This window comes from Tympanuchus pallidicinctus, unplaced genomic scaffold, assembly GCF_026119805.1.
Source record: "Tympanuchus pallidicinctus isolate F22 unplaced genomic scaffold, pur_lepc_1.0 scaffold6, whole genome shotgun sequence".
NCBI lineage: Eukaryota > Metazoa > Chordata > Aves > Galliformes > Phasianidae > Tympanuchus > Tympanuchus pallidicinctus.
Window position 1 is genome coordinate 10,085,872 of NW_026294780.1, and position 18,168 is coordinate 10,104,039.

Consider the following 18,168-nt stretch of genomic DNA (forward strand, 5'->3'; position numbering starts at 1 on the left):
AAACTTTGGGTGAAGGAAGCAGAAACTTTCAGTCATAAAATGCTTTTCTTCCCCTTTAGCTGTTTGTTTTTGCGGTCACCGTCCTTAATTGTGAGCTGTCAAAACGACTGGTTCTTTATACATAATGAAAGTGATTCCATAAGTTACCTCAGGAATGTAGGTATTCAGTACCTCTTTTTTAAACATAACTGTTGCTGCTGAAGATTACCTTGAATTAAAACCTTTAGCATACAGATCTGCAGTTGAGATCTACTTTTAAGCCTCTAAATAAACAGGCCTGATATTCAAACATACCTCTCCCCATTCAACGCTTTGCTTTTTCTGAGCTCACATCCTTTCATAAGTGCCCAAATCTTAGCCATTTCTGACTAACCCCTAATTTTGAACAGCTGTTAGAAAACACACAGCACAGTATGATCTCATCACCCATTACAGGATAAACAGAATTAGGCTGGGTTGGCAGTAGCTCCATTGTGGTTTTACCCAGAGCCTTCTGCAAAACAGCACATATTTGGCATTTGCTATGCAAAAGCAGTCTAGCAAGAGGAGCTGAGTGTTTTGTTTTTGGCACGTCTCTCATTCTAGAGGACTTCTAGAGGCTTCTTGTGTTCTTCCTTAAATAGGAAGAAACACACCTTAAAAAGTAATGAAACCTACCCATCCTTCTGCAGAAGACTGCCACCCCCACAGGCAGCCATACCAAAGCACAGGCAGCAGAACAGGCAATGTATTTACTTCTCAGCTGCTGCAGTTCAGAACTCATCTTATTAATAAAAAATCAAAGGCCATTTGCTTTGATGAGCCTGGGATGTGAACCTGTGGCTGAAGACATGCATAAACCAGAATCTCTAATGAACCTAAAATGTGGTCTGGATTTTGAGGTGCGATGTGCTCTGCCTTGCAAGCTCAGCTCATGCACAGCATTAAGTAGAGCAGTGCTGCCAGTGGTGCTGGTTCTCATGTGCACAGATCTGATGAACTGGAATCTTTTATTAAGACTTATTTATGAAGACTATTGATGTCCACCTTGTATCCCAGGAGAAGGCCTTTGTTTCTACTGGTTTATTCTTGATTGTTTTTCTTCTTCCCCACACAGATATTCTCAAAACCAACAAATGTTTCAAAGTTTGGAAGTGCAGGCTTCCAGCAGCAGCTCTCCAATCGTTCTGATGGGACAAGCAGTGTTAAACCAAGGGTTTGCCACAACTCCTCCTTCCCAGTCATCCTCTCTGCCACCTATGCAACTCCAGCACCAACAGCATCAGCAACAACGCTACCTGCAGGTAGGGAAGGACAAAGAAGACAATGTGTAAAACACATGCACAGAGTAATGAGGCGAATGGGCTGTGCAAACAGGGCCTGCAGGCCTTGCCAAGCTGTAAGTTTCAGCAGGAGCCTGATCACGACAGAGATGGGCATTTCAGAGATAATGAAATGTGCAAGACACTGATACAGTGTCGTGTACTCTTCCAGTATAGCAAGGGAGCAGTGAGAACAATCAAACTATTTCAAAGGAAATTACTAATCCTGCATATTGGAAACATAATCAGATTATCCTGGATGTATTAAAAGTGTATTTCTAGATGGAGAAAATTGCTGCCTTAGGATTTATTTTGTACTCTTTATTAAGTACAAGATTTGCTTAGTTTACAAGTCAAAAGATGATTTTTAATTACCAGCACCAACATAAAATGAGATCTGGATCAGATATCCAGATCTCTTCCATAAATTAAAGTATTTCTTCAACTCCACAAAGCACAGAAGATGAATTGGAGCAGATCACCTGGAAGCACCAGGTGATTTGAAGATGAAAAGTACCGTGATATTTTGTTTTGTTGTGTTTTACCTAATTCAGCACATACTGATCCTAAGGGGAAGGGGGGAAAAGATGTGTCTCTTTAGGTGTCTCAAAAGGAGCTGAACTGAGTGTATAAAACCTGATCATAACTCCACTGCAATCATTGAAAGAGTATCATCGACCTCAAATAATTAAACTGGAAAATGGCATCCTTACCATAGCTGAGAATGGGGAAAAAAAAAAAAAAAGGCAGATCCCATTCTTATACAAGCATCTGCAAAATTCACATGGACTTCAACACTGCAATGTTACACCCTATCGTGTACTCACAAAAAGAAAGGGCTAGAAGGGACCTCATGAAGTCCACTAGGATCCCCTGTGTCATTTCTGTTTCATTTCTACCATCTAGCTATGTCATTTCTGACACGTTTGTCTCAGCCTGTACTTAAACAGACTTTTCAGAATAATCTGCAAGTCCTAGGCAGGGCATGCCTACTGGAAAACCTTTCTCAATGCCTAATTGTAATCTTCTTTGCTGCAATTTAAGTCCATTCCTCCTAGCATAGGTAAGCAAACCCCTTACCAAGCAGACAGCCCAGAAATAAAAGCCAGCAAAAGAGTAATGTTTTTAAGCATGCTGTACATTGAGGACGACGAGCTCTAACGTGTGAAAGAATCAAACAACGAGATGAATTTTATTTTGTCTGTAGGTACAAACACCAAGTTCTTTGCACAATGAGCAAACCGATTCTTTGCTCCTGCCATCTTACTCACCACAGCAAGGAAATATGGGGTATCATCAGACACAGCAGCAGCAACAACTACCAAGAAGAAGCAATAGCTTATCAGAGTCATCAAATTTGCCACAGCCACTGCGATAGAGTCCCACCAGCACAATCAATGCACGATTAGCTTTAACCAATGGGCACATGGGGCAGGAGAGAATGACTTTGTCCTCACTGTTTTGGCTTTTGCACGAGCCTTTGTTTCACAGCTCTGTGATGCCACAGAGGACAGACTGCTGCACACAAGCGCACTGACGGCACGCTGGATTTAGTTTGTGCTGTCTTGTGAGTGCAGCACGTACTGGCAGAGCAAAACAAAGAGGAATACTATCCTGTGCAAGCTCCATCATCACTGGGTGCACAGGAGGAGGAGTTCCAGCTTGGCGTGTCGCTTGGAAAGCTGTCTGGCAATTCCAAAAGACTGTTGACAGACACATGAGGTACATGGCCTTCACTCTTTCAGTTCTTCTTTTGTGTATGAAAAGCACTGCATCAAAGGTCTATTGAGGAGAGAACAAGAGATTATTTTTATTATGATTATTGTTATTATTTTGCACAACTGCACAGAGGACAAAACCTAGGCACTTTCTGTAAAGAGAAGTTTGTTTCCTTATTCTTGTGGCCAAATTAGCACATCCAATGGAAAAGAAAGCCTGGTCATTGGTGAAGATGGTCTACAGCTCATAACCCTTGATTTAGAATCTGAAAAGTATTATGCAGCTTACCCTAACTGTTCTGTGTGACTAAGAACAAAACAACAACAAAAAACACTGGACTGTTTTCTATATGAATTGTGATTGCAAAGGTGAACTCAAATTGTAAGCACAATCATGCATCTCTCCCGTAATACAAGATGGATCCTTCCTCAAGCTAAATAACTCACTCACTGCAAGTCTCTGAGAAATATGCACTGTGTTTTGGCCCACTGACTCGGGATGCTGCAGACTATTACATATCTCCTTCATTATAACATTTAGGGTTGAATTTTCCTTTGGGGGGGGAAAGAAGAAATGCACTTTTCGCTTTTTTTGTATGTTTTCTGTTGATATGTTTCTAAGAAAGATTTTATGTAATTATTAAATAAAAAGTAGTGTATTGTACAGCTGTTGTAATAATGACCTATTTCTATATAAAATAAAATTATATGGAATTATGTGGAAATTATTTTGTATATGAAATATCAACTCATTTCACAAGTATAAAGATTGTGCTTGTGCTTTTTTGTGAGTGGATATTTTGTAATAAACTAATGAATTAGAAATGTTTTTTTGTGAATGGTACTACTGTTTCATGCTATATACATCTCAAGCTATTTTTTTTCCATTTAATGATGGACAGTGTCTTTATTTGTAGAATAAAATAAAATAGCCAAAACGCTTTATTGCAGGACTTGCACACATTTTCCTGTGGCTGTTCAACTACGTGATTCACTTTAGATTTTTAGTATTAGCTATAGACTTACAGGGTATTTGGCATCCAATAAGCAAAAACAAATATCCTATGGGATCTGGGGTATGGCACAGACAATTAGAATGATAGCTTAGGAAGTTAAAATAGCTGCTAGCCAAGACAGCTAATTTTATATTTTCTTATAACTCTGAAGGCCATAGCTCTGTACTTCCAACCAAACAGTTTTGGACTGGGACAAAATGCAGAGCACAGCAAACAGTTTACAGCAGTGAGATGTAGCCTATTCCCAGGCTTTGATCCGTGTTTGCTAAGCAGCTGCTTCAGCGCTTAGAAACTTGGCTGTCCTGAGTTTTCTGCTACACCTCTGCTGGATTAGCTAACATACTCTCATTGCATACAGTCTAGTCTCCACTTGGGCATCCTTGTGCAGACTTTTTCATGTAAAATTCAAATTGACAAGATGGAGCAGCCGAAGCACAGACCTTCTTTCCCTCTGCAATTCTGCTGCAGGAGCAGCAAGCTCCAACAAAGAACAAGATGGACAACTAGGTGTAAGAATGTCTTCACCTGCCACAGCAGGTTTGAAGGGATGGTTCCCAGAGCCCCTCAGGACAGCCTGCATCTGCCTGACGCAGCCTAACCTTCAAGAGAGCACAAATAATTCTGTCCTTCTCACACTTCTGCACTGAAGATGTCACAGGGCCCTTGTATTCATCTCTGACCTCTACAACAGAGATGACGGGGTTAGGAGCTGCAGATGGTGAAAGTAAACTTTCAGAAAAACAACAACAACAAAAGCTAAAAATCTCCAGGGGAAAACCTGCTGGCAAAATGACCCCACTGCTGCCACAGCAGGACTGGCTGGCAATGACTGGTATAGAGGTATTTTAGTTTGTGCTGAAGGAAGATGAGAGAATCAAGTATCTGTCTCTAAAAAGTGTAGTAAGACTACATCTGGTCTCTAAGAAAACGTTTCTACCACTAGCTTCTGTCACCTCTCCCAGATATGAGTCACTGCGCACACATTTAAGTTCTTACATTCAGTGAAGCAAGAGTGACCCCTCCAGATGAAGATTAAAGCACCAAACCCTAAGGTTCTCTCACCTGATGTCTGAGGAAACTTTTTCCTGCTAACTATAAACAAACCTTACTGAAGGCATATATTAGCTAAGTAGGGGCTAACTTCATAAATGCCTTCCACCTCTGTACAGACATTCTTGGGAACGGGAAAGGAAAGCTGTCTGTTTGGAAGCCAGAAAGTTCATGCAGGGAAGCGGTAATGAAGGCACAGAGAAAACACCGTGGAAGTAGCACTTCTTAATGGCTACAAAGACGGTGAGGGGGTCTAGAAGAGATGTGTGAGCAGTGGCTGAGGCCCCTCGTTGTGCTCAGCACAGAGCAGAGGAGCTGAGGGGAGGCCTGATGGCGGCTGCAGCTCCTCACAGGGAGCGGAGGGGCAGCGCTGAGCTCTGCTCTGTGTGACAGCGACAGGGCCCGAGGGAACGGCATGGAGCTGTCAGGGGAGGGCAGCTGGGGGTCAGGGAAAGGGGCTGCACCACAGCGCGGTGGGCGGGGAACGGGATGCACAGGGCTGTGGGCACGGCCAGAGTGCGTGGAGTATTTAGACAGTGCTGTCAGGCATGGGGTTTGAATGCTAGGTGGTCTGTGTGGACCTGGGAGGACCTGTGAGTGCACTCTGTGATCCTTGTAGGTTCCTTCCAACTTGGGATATTCTATGATTCTATGACTCTTGGATCTCAGTTATTATGACAGAAGCCAGAGGAAGAGAGAATCTCTTTGAGAAACTGTTTTGCTCTCCCACATCTCTCCTGATTCTCAGTGGCATGCCCGAGCTCAGCCTCTGACCAGCAGTAGTGCAGCAGTTAACAAGCTGTCAATAGGGTGGGGTTGTCTTCCCATAAGCTGGCTTACACTGTTGTTTGGAAGGACACAGGGCACGTGTGAGAGCAGATTTACGTCAGTATCTCATTTTTCATGCTCTGTCTCATTTCTCCTCTGTGCACACATTCCAGCTCTGGATTATTGCCCTTGCTCCCTGTTGCATGCACGTGGATTGCCAGTCCTCTTTTACAGAGTGGTTTGTTGTTCCGGTGTAGTATAGCTGTCCCAGTGAAATTGCTCAGCTCTGGCTATTTCCTTAGGCAGAAAGGGAAGTCATCATACATTGCGCTGTGCCAGCTGGTGCCCCTTACTGTCTCAGGGATGAGAGGTGCAGATTGAATGGACACTTCCTACCAGAGGGATAATCTTCAAGCCAACCCACTATACAAGGGCCAACCTATAAGAGAGACCTGAGGCTGTGGATGCCCCATCCCTGGAGGCATTCGAGGCCAGGCTGGATGTGGCTCTGGGCAGCCTGGTCTGCTGGTTGGCGACCCTGCACATAGCAGGGGGGTTGAAACTGGATGATCACTGTGATCCTTTTCAGCGCAGGCCATTCTGTGATTCTGTGTTACCCCTATAGATGGATGGCACATGGGAAAGCAGCTCTCAGAGCCCAACATGGAGATGCAGGTGTAAGTTCCTCAGCTGTGAGAACATTTAGCCCAGCAAAAAGCAAACAAACCAGGTTAGCAGAAGCATGCACCATGTAGTAGTACAATCAGAGCAGCCTACACCTAACATCCTAAATCCCAATCACGTCCTGCCGGGAAGCAGCCTGATCTTAGCCGGCATCGGCCACAAGCGAGTGCGCATGCGCGCCGCACACCCCCAGCCCGTGTCCTCCCACCCCGCTGTTCCATTTGCGCAGGCGCAGTGGGCCGCAACCCGGAAGGGTTCCTTGCTCCCCCGCTCCCTTCCGCCTTCCTTTCCGGCCTGCTCCCCAGCGGGGTGAGTGGTGCTCGGGGCCTAGCTGTCCTTTATCCGCTGCCATCCGCTCCGCAGGGCTCGCTGCGGGAGCGCTTCTCCATTCGGTCCAGGGCAGGGGACGGCCCTGCGTATGGGGCAGCGGGGCATTCCTCTCGGCAGGCGTCCCCGCGCCCCCCGGCCGGAGCTGGGATGGGTGGGGAGTGGGCTCGCGGAGGCCGCGGGGCAGCTGTGCAGTAGCTGTGGTCTGTGCAGGGCACCGGGCTCTGCTGGGGTTCGGGGTGGGAGCAGGATAGCATAGGTCTCTCCTGGGCTGCCCTGAGGGAGGACGGAGCATAGAGATACAGTGGCAGGACGGGGAGGGAGGGTGGTGGTTAATGGTCACCTGGGGAAAGCGTCTTGGAAAGCAGCCATGGAGCCCAGTGATGTGACCCAGGGATTCTGTACTGCGAGAGTGGTGATGTGCTGCAACGAGCTCCCCAAAGAGGTTATGGGTGCCCCCTCCCTTCAAGTGTTCAAGGCCATGTTGGATGGGGCTTTGAGCAGCCTGATCTAGTATTAAGTTTGTATTAAGTATTAAGGCGGCCCTGCCTGCAGCAGTGGGGTTGGAGCTTGATGATCCTTGAGGTCCCTTCCAACCCAAACCATTTTGTGATGGGTTAATCAGAAATAACATCCTGAATGTGGGAGTTGTGTGACCTGTAGGGAGCTGTGGGATGGAGGAGCTGGGAATGTGACATAGGAAAAGAAATAGGGGTGTGTGTTTGACGTATGCATGGATGCTTTTCAGTGGTGTTCAGATGGCTCCTGCAAAGAAAGGCAGCGAGAAGAAGAAGGGACGATCTGCCATCAACGAGGTGGTGACCAGGGAGTACACCATCAACATCCACAAGCGGATCCATGGAGTGTAAGTGGTGTTTTTTTAATTGGTGAAGGGTTGCGTGTGCAGGTGGCATTTAGGACTGCAGAGAACAACAGTGCTTACTGGCACGGATTGCGAGGGGCGGTGATGCAGTCTCTTCTCCTGCAGTTGTATCCCAGAGAACCAGATCTGTACCACTGTAGAGCTGGACTTGGAGATGACTTTCTGAAAAAAGCTTTTTTTTTTTTTTTTTTTTTTTTTTTTTGTGAGTATTCCTGGACTTAATTTGAAAGGAAAGGTATTTGCCTCTGTGCCTAAGTCACTGTTATTTCCCAGCCGAAGTATAACATTTATCCCACTGTGATAAGTTTTAGAAGTAGTGCTGTAGTCATATAATTGGATCTGTGCTCATTGCTGAATTGGGTGAGGTGTAAGTTGGGGTATGATTTGAGTTGAGTGATGTTTCTTGGGATTTGTGTTTGACAACATCCTGAATCTCATACAGCCATGCAGCAGCAAAGTGCTTGAGAAGACTTACTGCAAAATTCCCTTTGATTCTCCTCATATGTGTATGGCTGCGGTCACATGGGAACTAAAACTGTAATTGGTGAAATGGCAGAAATTATCTTCGAAGAAGAGAGAAATGAGACAGCAAACTGACAGTGATGGTTGAAGTTGTTTGAATTTCGTGGCTGGTGGACGATTGCTGCAACGAGTGTCCGGTGCTGACAGTTTGCTGAAGTTCAATAAATGGTTCTTGTGCTTGTCCTAGTGGCTTCAAGAAGCGAGCACCACGAGCCCTCAAGGAAATCCGTAAATTTGCAATGAAAGAAATGGGTACTCCTGATGTTCGCATTGACACCAGGCTGAACAAAGCTGTTTGGGCCAAAGGAATAAGGTACATTTCTGCTACTTTCTGGGTTGGGTGGGGAGAAACTTTGTAATAATGTCTTCATGTATACAGGACTTAGAGGGCAGAACAAATTTGTAACTTTGCAGTGTTGTAGTACTGTAGTACCCCAATGCTTATCATAGCAGGAAGGTTTTAGAAACCCATTGCGTTCCTGACCAGGAAACTGGGATCTTTAATCTGCTTGAAGAGAATTAGGTTTGAAAGCGTGGTAAACAGGCATAATGCTGCACGAGAAAATGATGTGCTGTGTTCTAAATAGGAAGGTTATTCTTGTGTTGAGAATATAAAGAATAAAGTGGTTTGGGAATCAGAAAACAAAAAACTTGTGTTAAATTGCTGCCAATTGCTGCCAGAGAGGCAGTTGATTCACTTGGCATGTATGAAGGTGGCCCAAAGGCTATTACTGCACTGTAAGGAGTGGGATCTTTTACACTCTAATAAGTTACCTGGCAGGGATTCATTCTGTAAGCGTAAGTCTGGCCCGTGCCATATTCAGAGTCCTTGTGTGCTTTATCAGCTCTTCCTTCCTTCTGGTATTAAATGGGGAGGTTGGTGACCCTGCATGTGGCAGGAGGGTTGGAGATTCATGGTCCTTGAGGTCCCTTCCAACCCTGGCCATTCTGTGATTCCTTCCAAGGACTAAGTTATTGGATACGCTGTTTTTCTGTCCTTAGTATTAAGCTGTTGTGGTTTGTGTGTGAAGAACTAGCAGTTGTTCAGTCAGGTGACAGCATAAGTTCAGAGTTTAGTTGTGAGGCTATTATCCAGGATTTCTTTGTATTGATTTGTGAAAGTGCTGCTAAATGCATTCAGCATAAAAGAGCAGGGAGTCATCACATCTGCTTTTCCACCTTGAGTTTAACTGCAGTTGTTGCTCTTCTGGGAAGGATGCTCTTTTGGAAGGATGAGGAGAGACTAAAATCACAGCATCAGCTAGTGCAATGGTCAGTGAGCCAGGCAGAGTAGTAAGAAATGCTTAAGAGATGGGAGAATTGAAGCAAGTGCCTGTGTCTTAATTGCAGTATGCATGAAAGTGCTTTGTGCTGGATCTGATTTAATAAATATGCTCTAAGAGCACACAGCAAGGAATTTCCTTCTCCAGAGTGAAGTATTGAGAGCAAGACTTGTCCAAAATCCTGGGTTCCTTTGGCTACTTGACAGATGGTCTGAACAAACCATTTTTTGCCTGCCCTCAGCATCGGACTTAGTGCAGTATTAAGGGAGGACGCTAGGCTGTGACTGAGTATCACCAAACAGAGCAGTTCAGTTGTGATTCCATGGGCTTTGTGAGGAAGAAACTCTGATGAACTGTATGTCTGTAGGTACAATCTTTGTTTAGCTCTAATGCATACTGAGGTTGCACTGACTTGTGGGATACAGATTGAGCGATGCTCTGAATCTTTAAAGGCCCTCTGGCTTTCAAAGTAGTTGTGGGGTTTCTGTTAGTTTTTTCACCTCTCACTCTTTTCTGTTCAGGTAAGAATGCTGGACACAGAGAGGGAGATGAGGGGCTGGGGCAGTTCATTAGGAAGGGACCTGATGGTGCAGGTGGCAGCAGGCTCGGTGTGAGCCAGCAGTGTTCCCTGGCAACCAAAAGGCAAACTGTGTTTTGGGCTATATTAAACACGGCATGGACACTTGGTGAAAAGAGGTGATTCTTCCACTATATTTAGCATTGTTGTCTTAAATATGGTGTGCAGTTCTGGGCTCCACAACAAGAAAAGAATGTCAAGGTCCTGGAAAGAGCCCAGAGCAGGGTGCCAGAGCTGTTAACAGGGCTAAAGGCATGTCCTGGGAAGCTGAGGGCGCTGGGCTGCACAGTCTGGAAGAGGACAGGAGTTGACCTCGCTGCTCCCTGCAGTGCCCTGAGAAGCAGAGAGAGGTGCTCTGCTGCTGGGAACTGATGGCAGAAGGGAAATGACACAGAGCTGCACCAGGAGAGGTTCAGACTGAGCATTAGGAACAATTTCTTTATTGCAAAGGAGCTCAAACACTGGGACAGCTTTCCTAGAGAGGTTGGCGATGTCCCTTGCCTGTCTGTTTAGGAGGCATTTGGACAATGCCTTCAATGAAAATACACTTGAACTTTTTGTTGGCCTGGAAGCAGTTGGGCAATTGGACCCAATATATCTTTGCAGATCCCTTCCAACTGAACTATTATATTCTATTCAGGTAAGAAATGCTTGTTAGTAACAGCTGCTTGCTGATGATAGTCATCTTCATTTTGTCTATTTGCTGGATCAGAAGTAGAGCAGTGGTGCACTTCTGATGTTATGCTGCCAGTAGATCATCAATATTCAAGGCTCAGTTGACTCTTAATGGCACACTTAAACATAAAAGCTCCTTTAAGGCAAGCAGCATCAATTCCAAGGCACAGGCTTTCATTCTTGTTACGGTGCTGCTACAGAAAAGTGATTGATTCATCATGTCTTTGAAATAGGCAAAGCTTCAGAAATCAGAGAGGTTAGTAACCATGGAACAAAGAGCTTTTTTCTTTCCTATTGACTGACAAAAATTCAGTACATGTTTTATTGACAGTTAATGATGTCTCGTTTTAGGAATGTTCCTTACCGTATCCGTGTGCGTTTGTCCAGAAAGCGCAATGAGGATGAAGATTCCCCAAACAAGCTGTACACGCTGGTTACCTATGTACCAGTCACAACGTTCAAAGGTAAGGTGGCATGGCATCTTCCTGAAGGAAGGCACAGCAGTGAGCAGCTAGTGAAATAGGACAGCTCCCCTCCTGCAATGCAAAGTTAGGATGAAAAGTGCAGAAAGGGGTCAAATTGCTGATTTAACTTAATTTACTGTAGAGAGCAAGCTAGCTTGCCTGGTCAGGATTAAAATTGTAAGCATGGAATTATGTGAAATAATATATACAAATATATTTGAAAGGAAAAAAAAAAAAAAACAACTGTACATGTTAGAGTCATTTAAGATTCATGTTTTCCTATTTAAAGTATGTCTAATGATGTTGAAGGCACAAGCAGGTAGAGCCTTCGTGTGTGTCAGCTGAAAAATACCTTATCTCCAGAATGGATTTAATGTGAAGCTTCCATTAGTACTTCCCTGTATAATTCTTCCAGAAGTATATCAGCAAACTAGCTTTCATACCATAGGTGGATTTCTCTTGGGAAGACTTGCATGTACGTGAAAGGGAGTTATCATAGGAATAGATGATGGTACAACTTCTTGTTTTGCAGGTCTACAGACAGTCAATGTGGATGAAAATTAAACCGATTTTAATTACAATAAAATAATTAAAAAGAAAGTTTACTCTTAAATTTTTTTATTGTCTGGTCTCTTCAAGATCTCACCCGGGAAGCATTGAGTTGAACAGGAGATAACTTGTTTTCTTGGGGCTTTGCATAATGGAGATGTTATTTTTTTATTATTTATTATCTGGGAGGAAGTTTTTCACACAGAGGGTGGTGACGCACTGGAACAGGTTGCCCCAGGAGGCTGTGGATGCCCCATCCCTGGAGGCATTCAAGGCCAGGCTGGATGTGGCTCTGGGCAGCCTGGTCTGGTGGTTGGTGACCCTGCACACAGCAGGGGGGTTGAAACCAGATGATCATTGTGTTCTTTTCAACCCAGGCCATTCTGTGATTCTAAACAACAGAAAACTCTGCAGACTTCTGTTACACGTGAATGTAATACAGAATATGGTGTTTGGCTGGCAAAGTCCTAGGATTTTTTTCCTGTAGGTATAAAGAGCCACAACCCAGGTATTGTAACAGTACTTTGTATATGTAATCTCTCCTAGAGTCTGCAGCTGTTCTTCCTTTGGTGTGCTTTGAGTCAGAAGGCTTCTGTCTGCATACTGCACTGAGACGTGGGGCTCTGGCCAGGCTATTAAATGGGAACGCACTACCTCAGGGAATTTGAAGTAGGAAACTAATGGCACTTAGCTCCCATCAATCCAGAAATTGTTAGTGCAGGTCTAGTACAAAAAGGGTTTATTGAAAAGTGCATACTTTCAGAGACCAACATCAAAAGCACAGTCCATGTACACTTAACTTTTCAGCAAGACATACAAATTGGAATACAATCAAATATATTAAAATAGTTTCAATTACCAGCATTGAAACAGTTTTCAGTTATTAGTGCAAAAAAGGCAACCTAAACAAACTGCAGACAGTAGCTGAATAGTTTCCCTGTTTTTTGTGTTGGTTTTTATTTTCCTTTAAAAAAAAAGAAAAGGGACAACAGGAGCCAGCCTCTGCTCTCCCAGTATGGAAGAGGACTTCACTGTCTTCACGCTGTAGACAGATGTTTCCTTTTAACATCCAGTGGATGGCACAAAATGACTTACTTACACACCCTTTAGCTTTAAAACTCTTCAACTGAAAACCACAAACTAACACACTGTTTATCAGAAGTCCGCTGCTGACTGAAAGCCTTGTACAGTATGTGCTTTGGCATAATTTCAGTGCATGTTCTTTTTGATAGGTTTGTTGCTACTGTGTGTTTAGTTTTGTATGTTCGCTCCGTGACTGGCAGCTCATCCCATTTGTTTTGAGACTGTACTGATTCAACTTTGCGTTCTCAAGTTTTGGTTTTAGCTCTAGGGGTTTTTCAAAGAAATTAACTAAGGACTGTTCCGTTAAGAGGGATGCTAAAATATGTTCAAAAGAGACAGTCCAGTCCCCTTCGGTCACAGGTGAAGACTGAGAGTCTCTGTGAAGGGTCTTCACAGCGTCACTAAAAACAGCATCATGGTCTGAAGCAGAGGCCTGGGCCTGCAGGTCCTCACTGAATTCATCCGATCCGCTCCCCAGGCTGATGCTCCTTTGTCCTACTTCTCCAATCTGAAGTAACAGGGTGGTCACAGTGGCAATGGCTTGATATAAGTCATTCTCCTCTGGATCTTCGTGAAACATGCTGTACAAGGTTTTGCAGAACTGAATGAATTCTCTCTGCAAAGGATGAAAAACCAGAAGTAAGGTGCTGAACAGCTATGCCATGGGTAACTAGGAGTCAGGGGAAGGCAGAGCATTGCTCACTGCTCTCAAAAAGCAGACTTGCAAGCGGAAGTCAAAAATGAGCTTTAGAAAACTGCAAGCAAGGGGATTTCAACCTCCACTCAAGCTGAGAAACACTGGAAATATACTGGAAATCAAAAGGGGAACAGAGCAGGAAAGAACTTTGCTTCCCTGCTTAGAACAGGACCTCACAGATGACCAAAGGACAAGTGGAGATAGATACAGTACATTACTGGCAGAAAAATCACAGGTTGTTAGAGTGACTCACAACCACAGTAGCCACTCACAGACCTCAGAATACTTTCCCTTCCACTGCTTCCCCAGCTCTCACCAGTTTTTTGTTGTTTTTTTTTCCTAATTATAAAAAAAACCAAACTCCTTCCCTCATTCACACTTCACAGATGCTTCTTAGGCCATGAGCTATTCTATCTGTGAGACCTGAAGTTTCGCACAAAGGTTAATTCAAGTTGAAAGGGACCTCAGGAAGTTCAGTCAAATGCTGCCCTCAGATGGTGTGAGTCCTGCTAAGCTTATGTAAGGCTAGGGCCAGGCTACCCATCAAAAACTTTATTTAGCTGTACCATTGCAGAAGGGATTCTAGGCAGATTCTCCTTTCTCTTTGTATGTCCATACACATTTTAATAATACAGGGTCCCTGTTCCCCAGTATCAAAAACATACACAATACTGGCATTAGGAAAGAGATGACAAGGTGAAGAGCCTTTGGCTGCCTCATGCAGTTCAGGTCAGCATTAGGCTAAGACAGGGCAGGTCTCAACTGTTGATGGACCAAGGTTACCCTTCTGTGGGGAGGAGATCAGAAGAGACAGAACAGCAGTATGCATTCTCAAGAATTCTTTGGGTTTATGAAGAGTGCTTTTTTTCTATCCTGTTAACACTGTGTATTTACCAGTGAGTCTGTGGAGAGGAAGCTGCTTAGAAAGGTGGCTGATTGTTTTTTGACATGATGCCTTTTCCCTCCATCGGAATAAAGCAGTCCTAGACACCTAAAGGACTGAATCTGAGCTTGGGCTTAAGTTACCCTAAGAGCTAAGCAGCTGTATTCAGACAGTTCATTTGTGAATGCTCTCTACTTCAAAAACAGACCGCAGCCCCTAACATACATACCTGGCTCATTTTTGGCAATTCTTTTTCAGTTTTAGCATCCTTTTCTTTGGCTAGGTCCTTCAACATCTGTTTCAATTGCTTTTGGTAATCTACTGCATCTCCTTTTACGGAGCGGACACAAAAAGGAGAATTAGTTTTCAAGTCGTTGCAGTAAATCAACATTTCAGAATAAAACCCAGAGAGTGAAGATAACGGAGTGGGGGTAACATGTGGAAAGTCCTTATCTCAGACACACACGCATGCAATAGGGAACCACTTCCTCCATACCATTTGATTTCCCAATGACTAATGGTCTTGAAGTTGACAGCAAAGGATTCTTCAGTGGTGACTGGCTGTCTCTCTCATCTTCTGTGAGAGCTGTCCAAAAGAGGTATCATTAATCCTTCTAACGCTGCATACTGTTATTTATGTTTGTAGAATTTACATACTTGAAAGCTAAATAACAGGACAAATATATTTTTAAGCAGTTACTTCATTAAATCATAATGTAAAAATATGTTAATGTAAGTAAAGCTGGAGCTGCAGTAAGAGTAGGAAGTCTGATAGGAATGGCACACTGAATTAAAAAACTTTGACCAGAGAAACCATTGCAAAATTTTGTCACCTCATCACAACTGGATCAAGATGTGATGAGGACATTTCTACTGCAAACTGAGTGCAGCCATTCAATAATGTAATCCCAGTTTGTATTTATCTAGAAATAACCATGGAACTGGCAGCAAAACATCTCTGGATACAGCAGATGTGAGCCTTAACGTTTTGTATCCATAAATTCCACCCAAAAAGCTTTTAACTGGAGTGAGTGTAATTACAAATGCAAATCCCAGCTGAAGGAAGCAAGACAGCTCATTAGGCAGCCCAACAGTTTTCATTGGGTGGTTTGCTGATTTTTATTTTATTTTATTTTTTTTAAGGGAAACTGAGGTACATCCTTTCAAATTTCTTACCAGGTGGGATGTGCAGCCTATACAAGAACTTGATCTTTTCATTCATTTCTCCATTATACATGACATCTGTGAGAAGAAGTGGGGGAGGGAGGAGGAAGAAAAATAAGGAAGTGAACTAGAGCATTTACTCCCACAGCTTAAAATAAAGCCATCTCAGTGCAGAAAAGATAATTGTTTGAAAGAATAATGAAAACAAGCATGTTACTTTGAAATATTTTAAGTTGTGCCTATTAATGAGGAACAGCAGGTGACAGGCATCTGTTGTGCTCTCTGTTGTTGTCAAATAGAATGGGAGTACCTACCCTACGGAACTTCATCATCAATTAAAAATATCAAGGAGAATGATAGGGAATCCAGTGAAGGCTGTTTGTTGCTTCAAGATAAGCAGGAACAAGAAAGGGGAGAGACAGAAAACTCTCTTCATTTGGGTTCCATAAGGTTTTTAATGTTTCTTCCCTTTTGCCCTTACCACTGTTCTATAAAATAAGCCCCAACAAGATACCTACTTTTCTTGTAATATAGCTAATATTTTCAGTGATTAGAAGAAATGAGAGTCTTTGAATCGTTTGGGTTGGAAGGAACCTTTAAGATCACCTAGTTCCATCCCTCCTGCTATAGGCAGGGGCACCTCCCTCTAGACCAGGTTGCTCACAGCCCCATCCAGCCTGGCCTTGAATGCTCCATGGAGGGGGCATCCACAGCCTTGCTGGCCAACCTGTTCCAGTGTCTCACCACCCTCACAGAAAAGAATTTCTTCCTAATATCCAGTATAAATCTAACCTCTTCCAGTTTAAAGCCATTTCCCCTCATCCTGTCACTACGTGCCCTTCTAAAAAGTCCCTCCCCAGCATTCCTGTAGGCCCTCTTCAGGCACTAGAAGGCCACTTCAAGGTCCTCCTGAAGCTCTCTTCTCCAGGCTGAAGAACCCCAGCTCTCCCAGCCTGTTCCCTTAGAGGAGATGCTCCAGCCCTCTGATCATCTTCATGGCCCTCTACTGGACCTTCTCCAACAGCTCCACGTCCTCCTTATGTAGAGGTTCCAAAACTGGATGCAGTATTCCAGGTGGGGTTTCACAAGAGCAGAGTAGAAGGGTTGAATCACCTCCCTTGGTCTGCTGGTCGCACTTTTCTCAATGCATCCTAGGATATGGTTGGCCTTCTGAGATGCAAGCACACACTGCTGGTTAACGTTGAATCTGTCATCAACTGACACCCCCAAATCCTTCTCCTCAGGGCTTCTCTCAAGCCACTCTCAACCTAACCAGTATTTGTGCTTGGGATTGCCCCACAGAGGTGCAGGACCTTGCACTTGGCCTTGCTGAACTTCATGAGGTTGGCGTGGGCCCTCCTCTCAAGCCTGTCCAAGTCCCTCTGGATGGCATCTCTTCCTTCTGGCATGTCAACAGCGCTGCTCAGCTTGGTGTCATCTGCAAACTTGCTGAGGGTGCACTCAGTCCCACTCTCAGTCACCTACAAAAAGGATAAATAGCACTGGTCCCAGCACCAATCCCTGAGGAACGCCACTCCTCACCAGTCTCCACTTGGACATTAAGATATTGACCACAGCTCTCTGAGTGTGACCATCCTGCCAAATCCTTATCCAGGGAGTACTCCATCAAATCCATTTTTCCCCAGTTTGGCAGCCAGGATGCTGTGCAGGACAGTGTCAAATGCTTTGCACAAGTCCAGGTAGTTTGACATCAGCTGCTCTTCCTTTATCCACTGACACTGTAACTCCACCATAAAAAGTGAACAAGTTTCATCAGGCATGACTTGCCCTTTGTGAAGCCATGTTGGTTACCACCAATCACCTCATCTTTGTTTTCCAAGTGCCTTAGAAGAGCTTTCAGGAGGATCTGCTCCATGATCTTGCCAGGCACAGAGGTTAGCTTGACTGGCCTGTGGTTCCCTGGATCTTCTTTTTTTTTCTGTTCTTGAAAATGGGGGTTATAGTTCCCCTTTTCCAATCGGGGAACTTCACCAGACTGCCATGACCTTTCAGATACAGACAGCGGCTTGGCAACTTCCTCCACCAGTTCCCTCAGAACCTGTGGATGGATCTTGTTGGACCCCATGGACTTGTCCACGTTCAGGTTCTTTAGGCAGTCTCAAACCTGATCTTCACTTAGAGTGCGCAGATCTTCCTTCTCCCAGTCCTTAACTTTGCTTTCTGCAGCTTGGGTGGCGCAGCTGGAGCCCTTGCTAATGAAGACTGCTTCTAAACTTTCAAAAGCACTGAAATACTGTGGAAACAGTATTTCAGTTTAAAGAATGTAAGAATTGAAAGTATGGGTTGATTTGGTTCACATAAAAAATTCTAGAAAGCTTAAGTGACAAAAATATGGATTTACTTAATTTCTTGAGGCTTTGACTGTTGAAGCATTTTTGTTATTTGGGGTCAGGCAACAGCTGAGATGTACTACTGTTCTTCAGACAGATTTGGGGATGAACAGCCTCATCTCAGCTGTGGCCTCAAGCTCTGCTCTCAGTCCCTGATGGTAAATTTTTTTTTG

The 18,168-nt window shown here is 44.1% G+C and overlaps 3 protein-coding genes across 9 annotated transcripts in view; 2 read left to right on the forward strand and 1 right to left on the reverse strand.

Annotated features, from left to right (window-relative positions):
* Positions 1-3,978, forward strand: part of NPAS2 (neuronal PAS domain protein 2) — a 97,624-nt gene extending 93,646 nt beyond the window's left edge. For all 4 annotated transcript variants that reach the window (XM_052664886.1, XM_052664890.1, XM_052664888.1 and 1 more), the window contains 2 exons: positions 1,097-1,283; positions 2,509-3,978. In XM_052664886.1, the coding sequence (XP_052520846.1) occupies positions 1,097-1,283; positions 2,509-2,679 (358 nt within the window). In that variant the 3' untranslated portion in view covers positions 2,680-3,978. The remainder of the gene's footprint in view (positions 1-1,096; positions 1,284-2,508) is intronic.
* RPL31 (ribosomal protein L31) overlaps positions 1-11,868 on the forward strand; it is a 662,822-nt gene extending 650,954 nt beyond the window's left edge. For 2 of the 3 annotated variants that reach the window (XM_052664933.1, XM_052664934.1), the window contains exons 2-5: positions 7,613-7,729; positions 8,457-8,582; positions 11,156-11,268; positions 11,801-11,868. In XM_052664933.1, coding sequence (XP_052520893.1) covers positions 7,623-7,729; positions 8,457-8,582; positions 11,156-11,268; positions 11,801-11,832 — 378 coding nt within the window. In that variant the 5' untranslated portion in view covers positions 7,613-7,622 and the 3' untranslated portion in view covers positions 11,833-11,868. Of the gene's footprint in view, positions 1-6,753; positions 6,847-7,612; positions 7,730-8,456; positions 8,583-11,155; positions 11,269-11,800 lie in introns of those variants that run through there. The other variant, XM_052664935.1, reaches the window with a different exon arrangement.
* Positions 11,869-12,539: 671 nt separating this feature from the next.
* Positions 12,540-18,168, reverse strand: part of TBC1D8 (TBC1 domain family member 8) — a 47,911-nt gene continuing 42,282 nt past the window's right edge. For both annotated transcript variants that reach the window (XM_052664885.1, XM_052664884.1), the window contains exons 17-20: positions 15,657-15,722; positions 14,977-15,066; positions 14,710-14,810; positions 12,540-13,516 (exon numbers count right to left, since the gene is read on the reverse strand). In XM_052664885.1, coding sequence (XP_052520845.1) covers positions 13,058-13,516; positions 14,710-14,810; positions 14,977-15,066; positions 15,657-15,722 — 716 coding nt within the window. In that variant the 3' untranslated portion in view covers positions 12,540-13,057. The remainder of the gene's footprint in view (positions 13,517-14,709; positions 14,811-14,976; positions 15,067-15,656; positions 15,723-18,168) is intronic.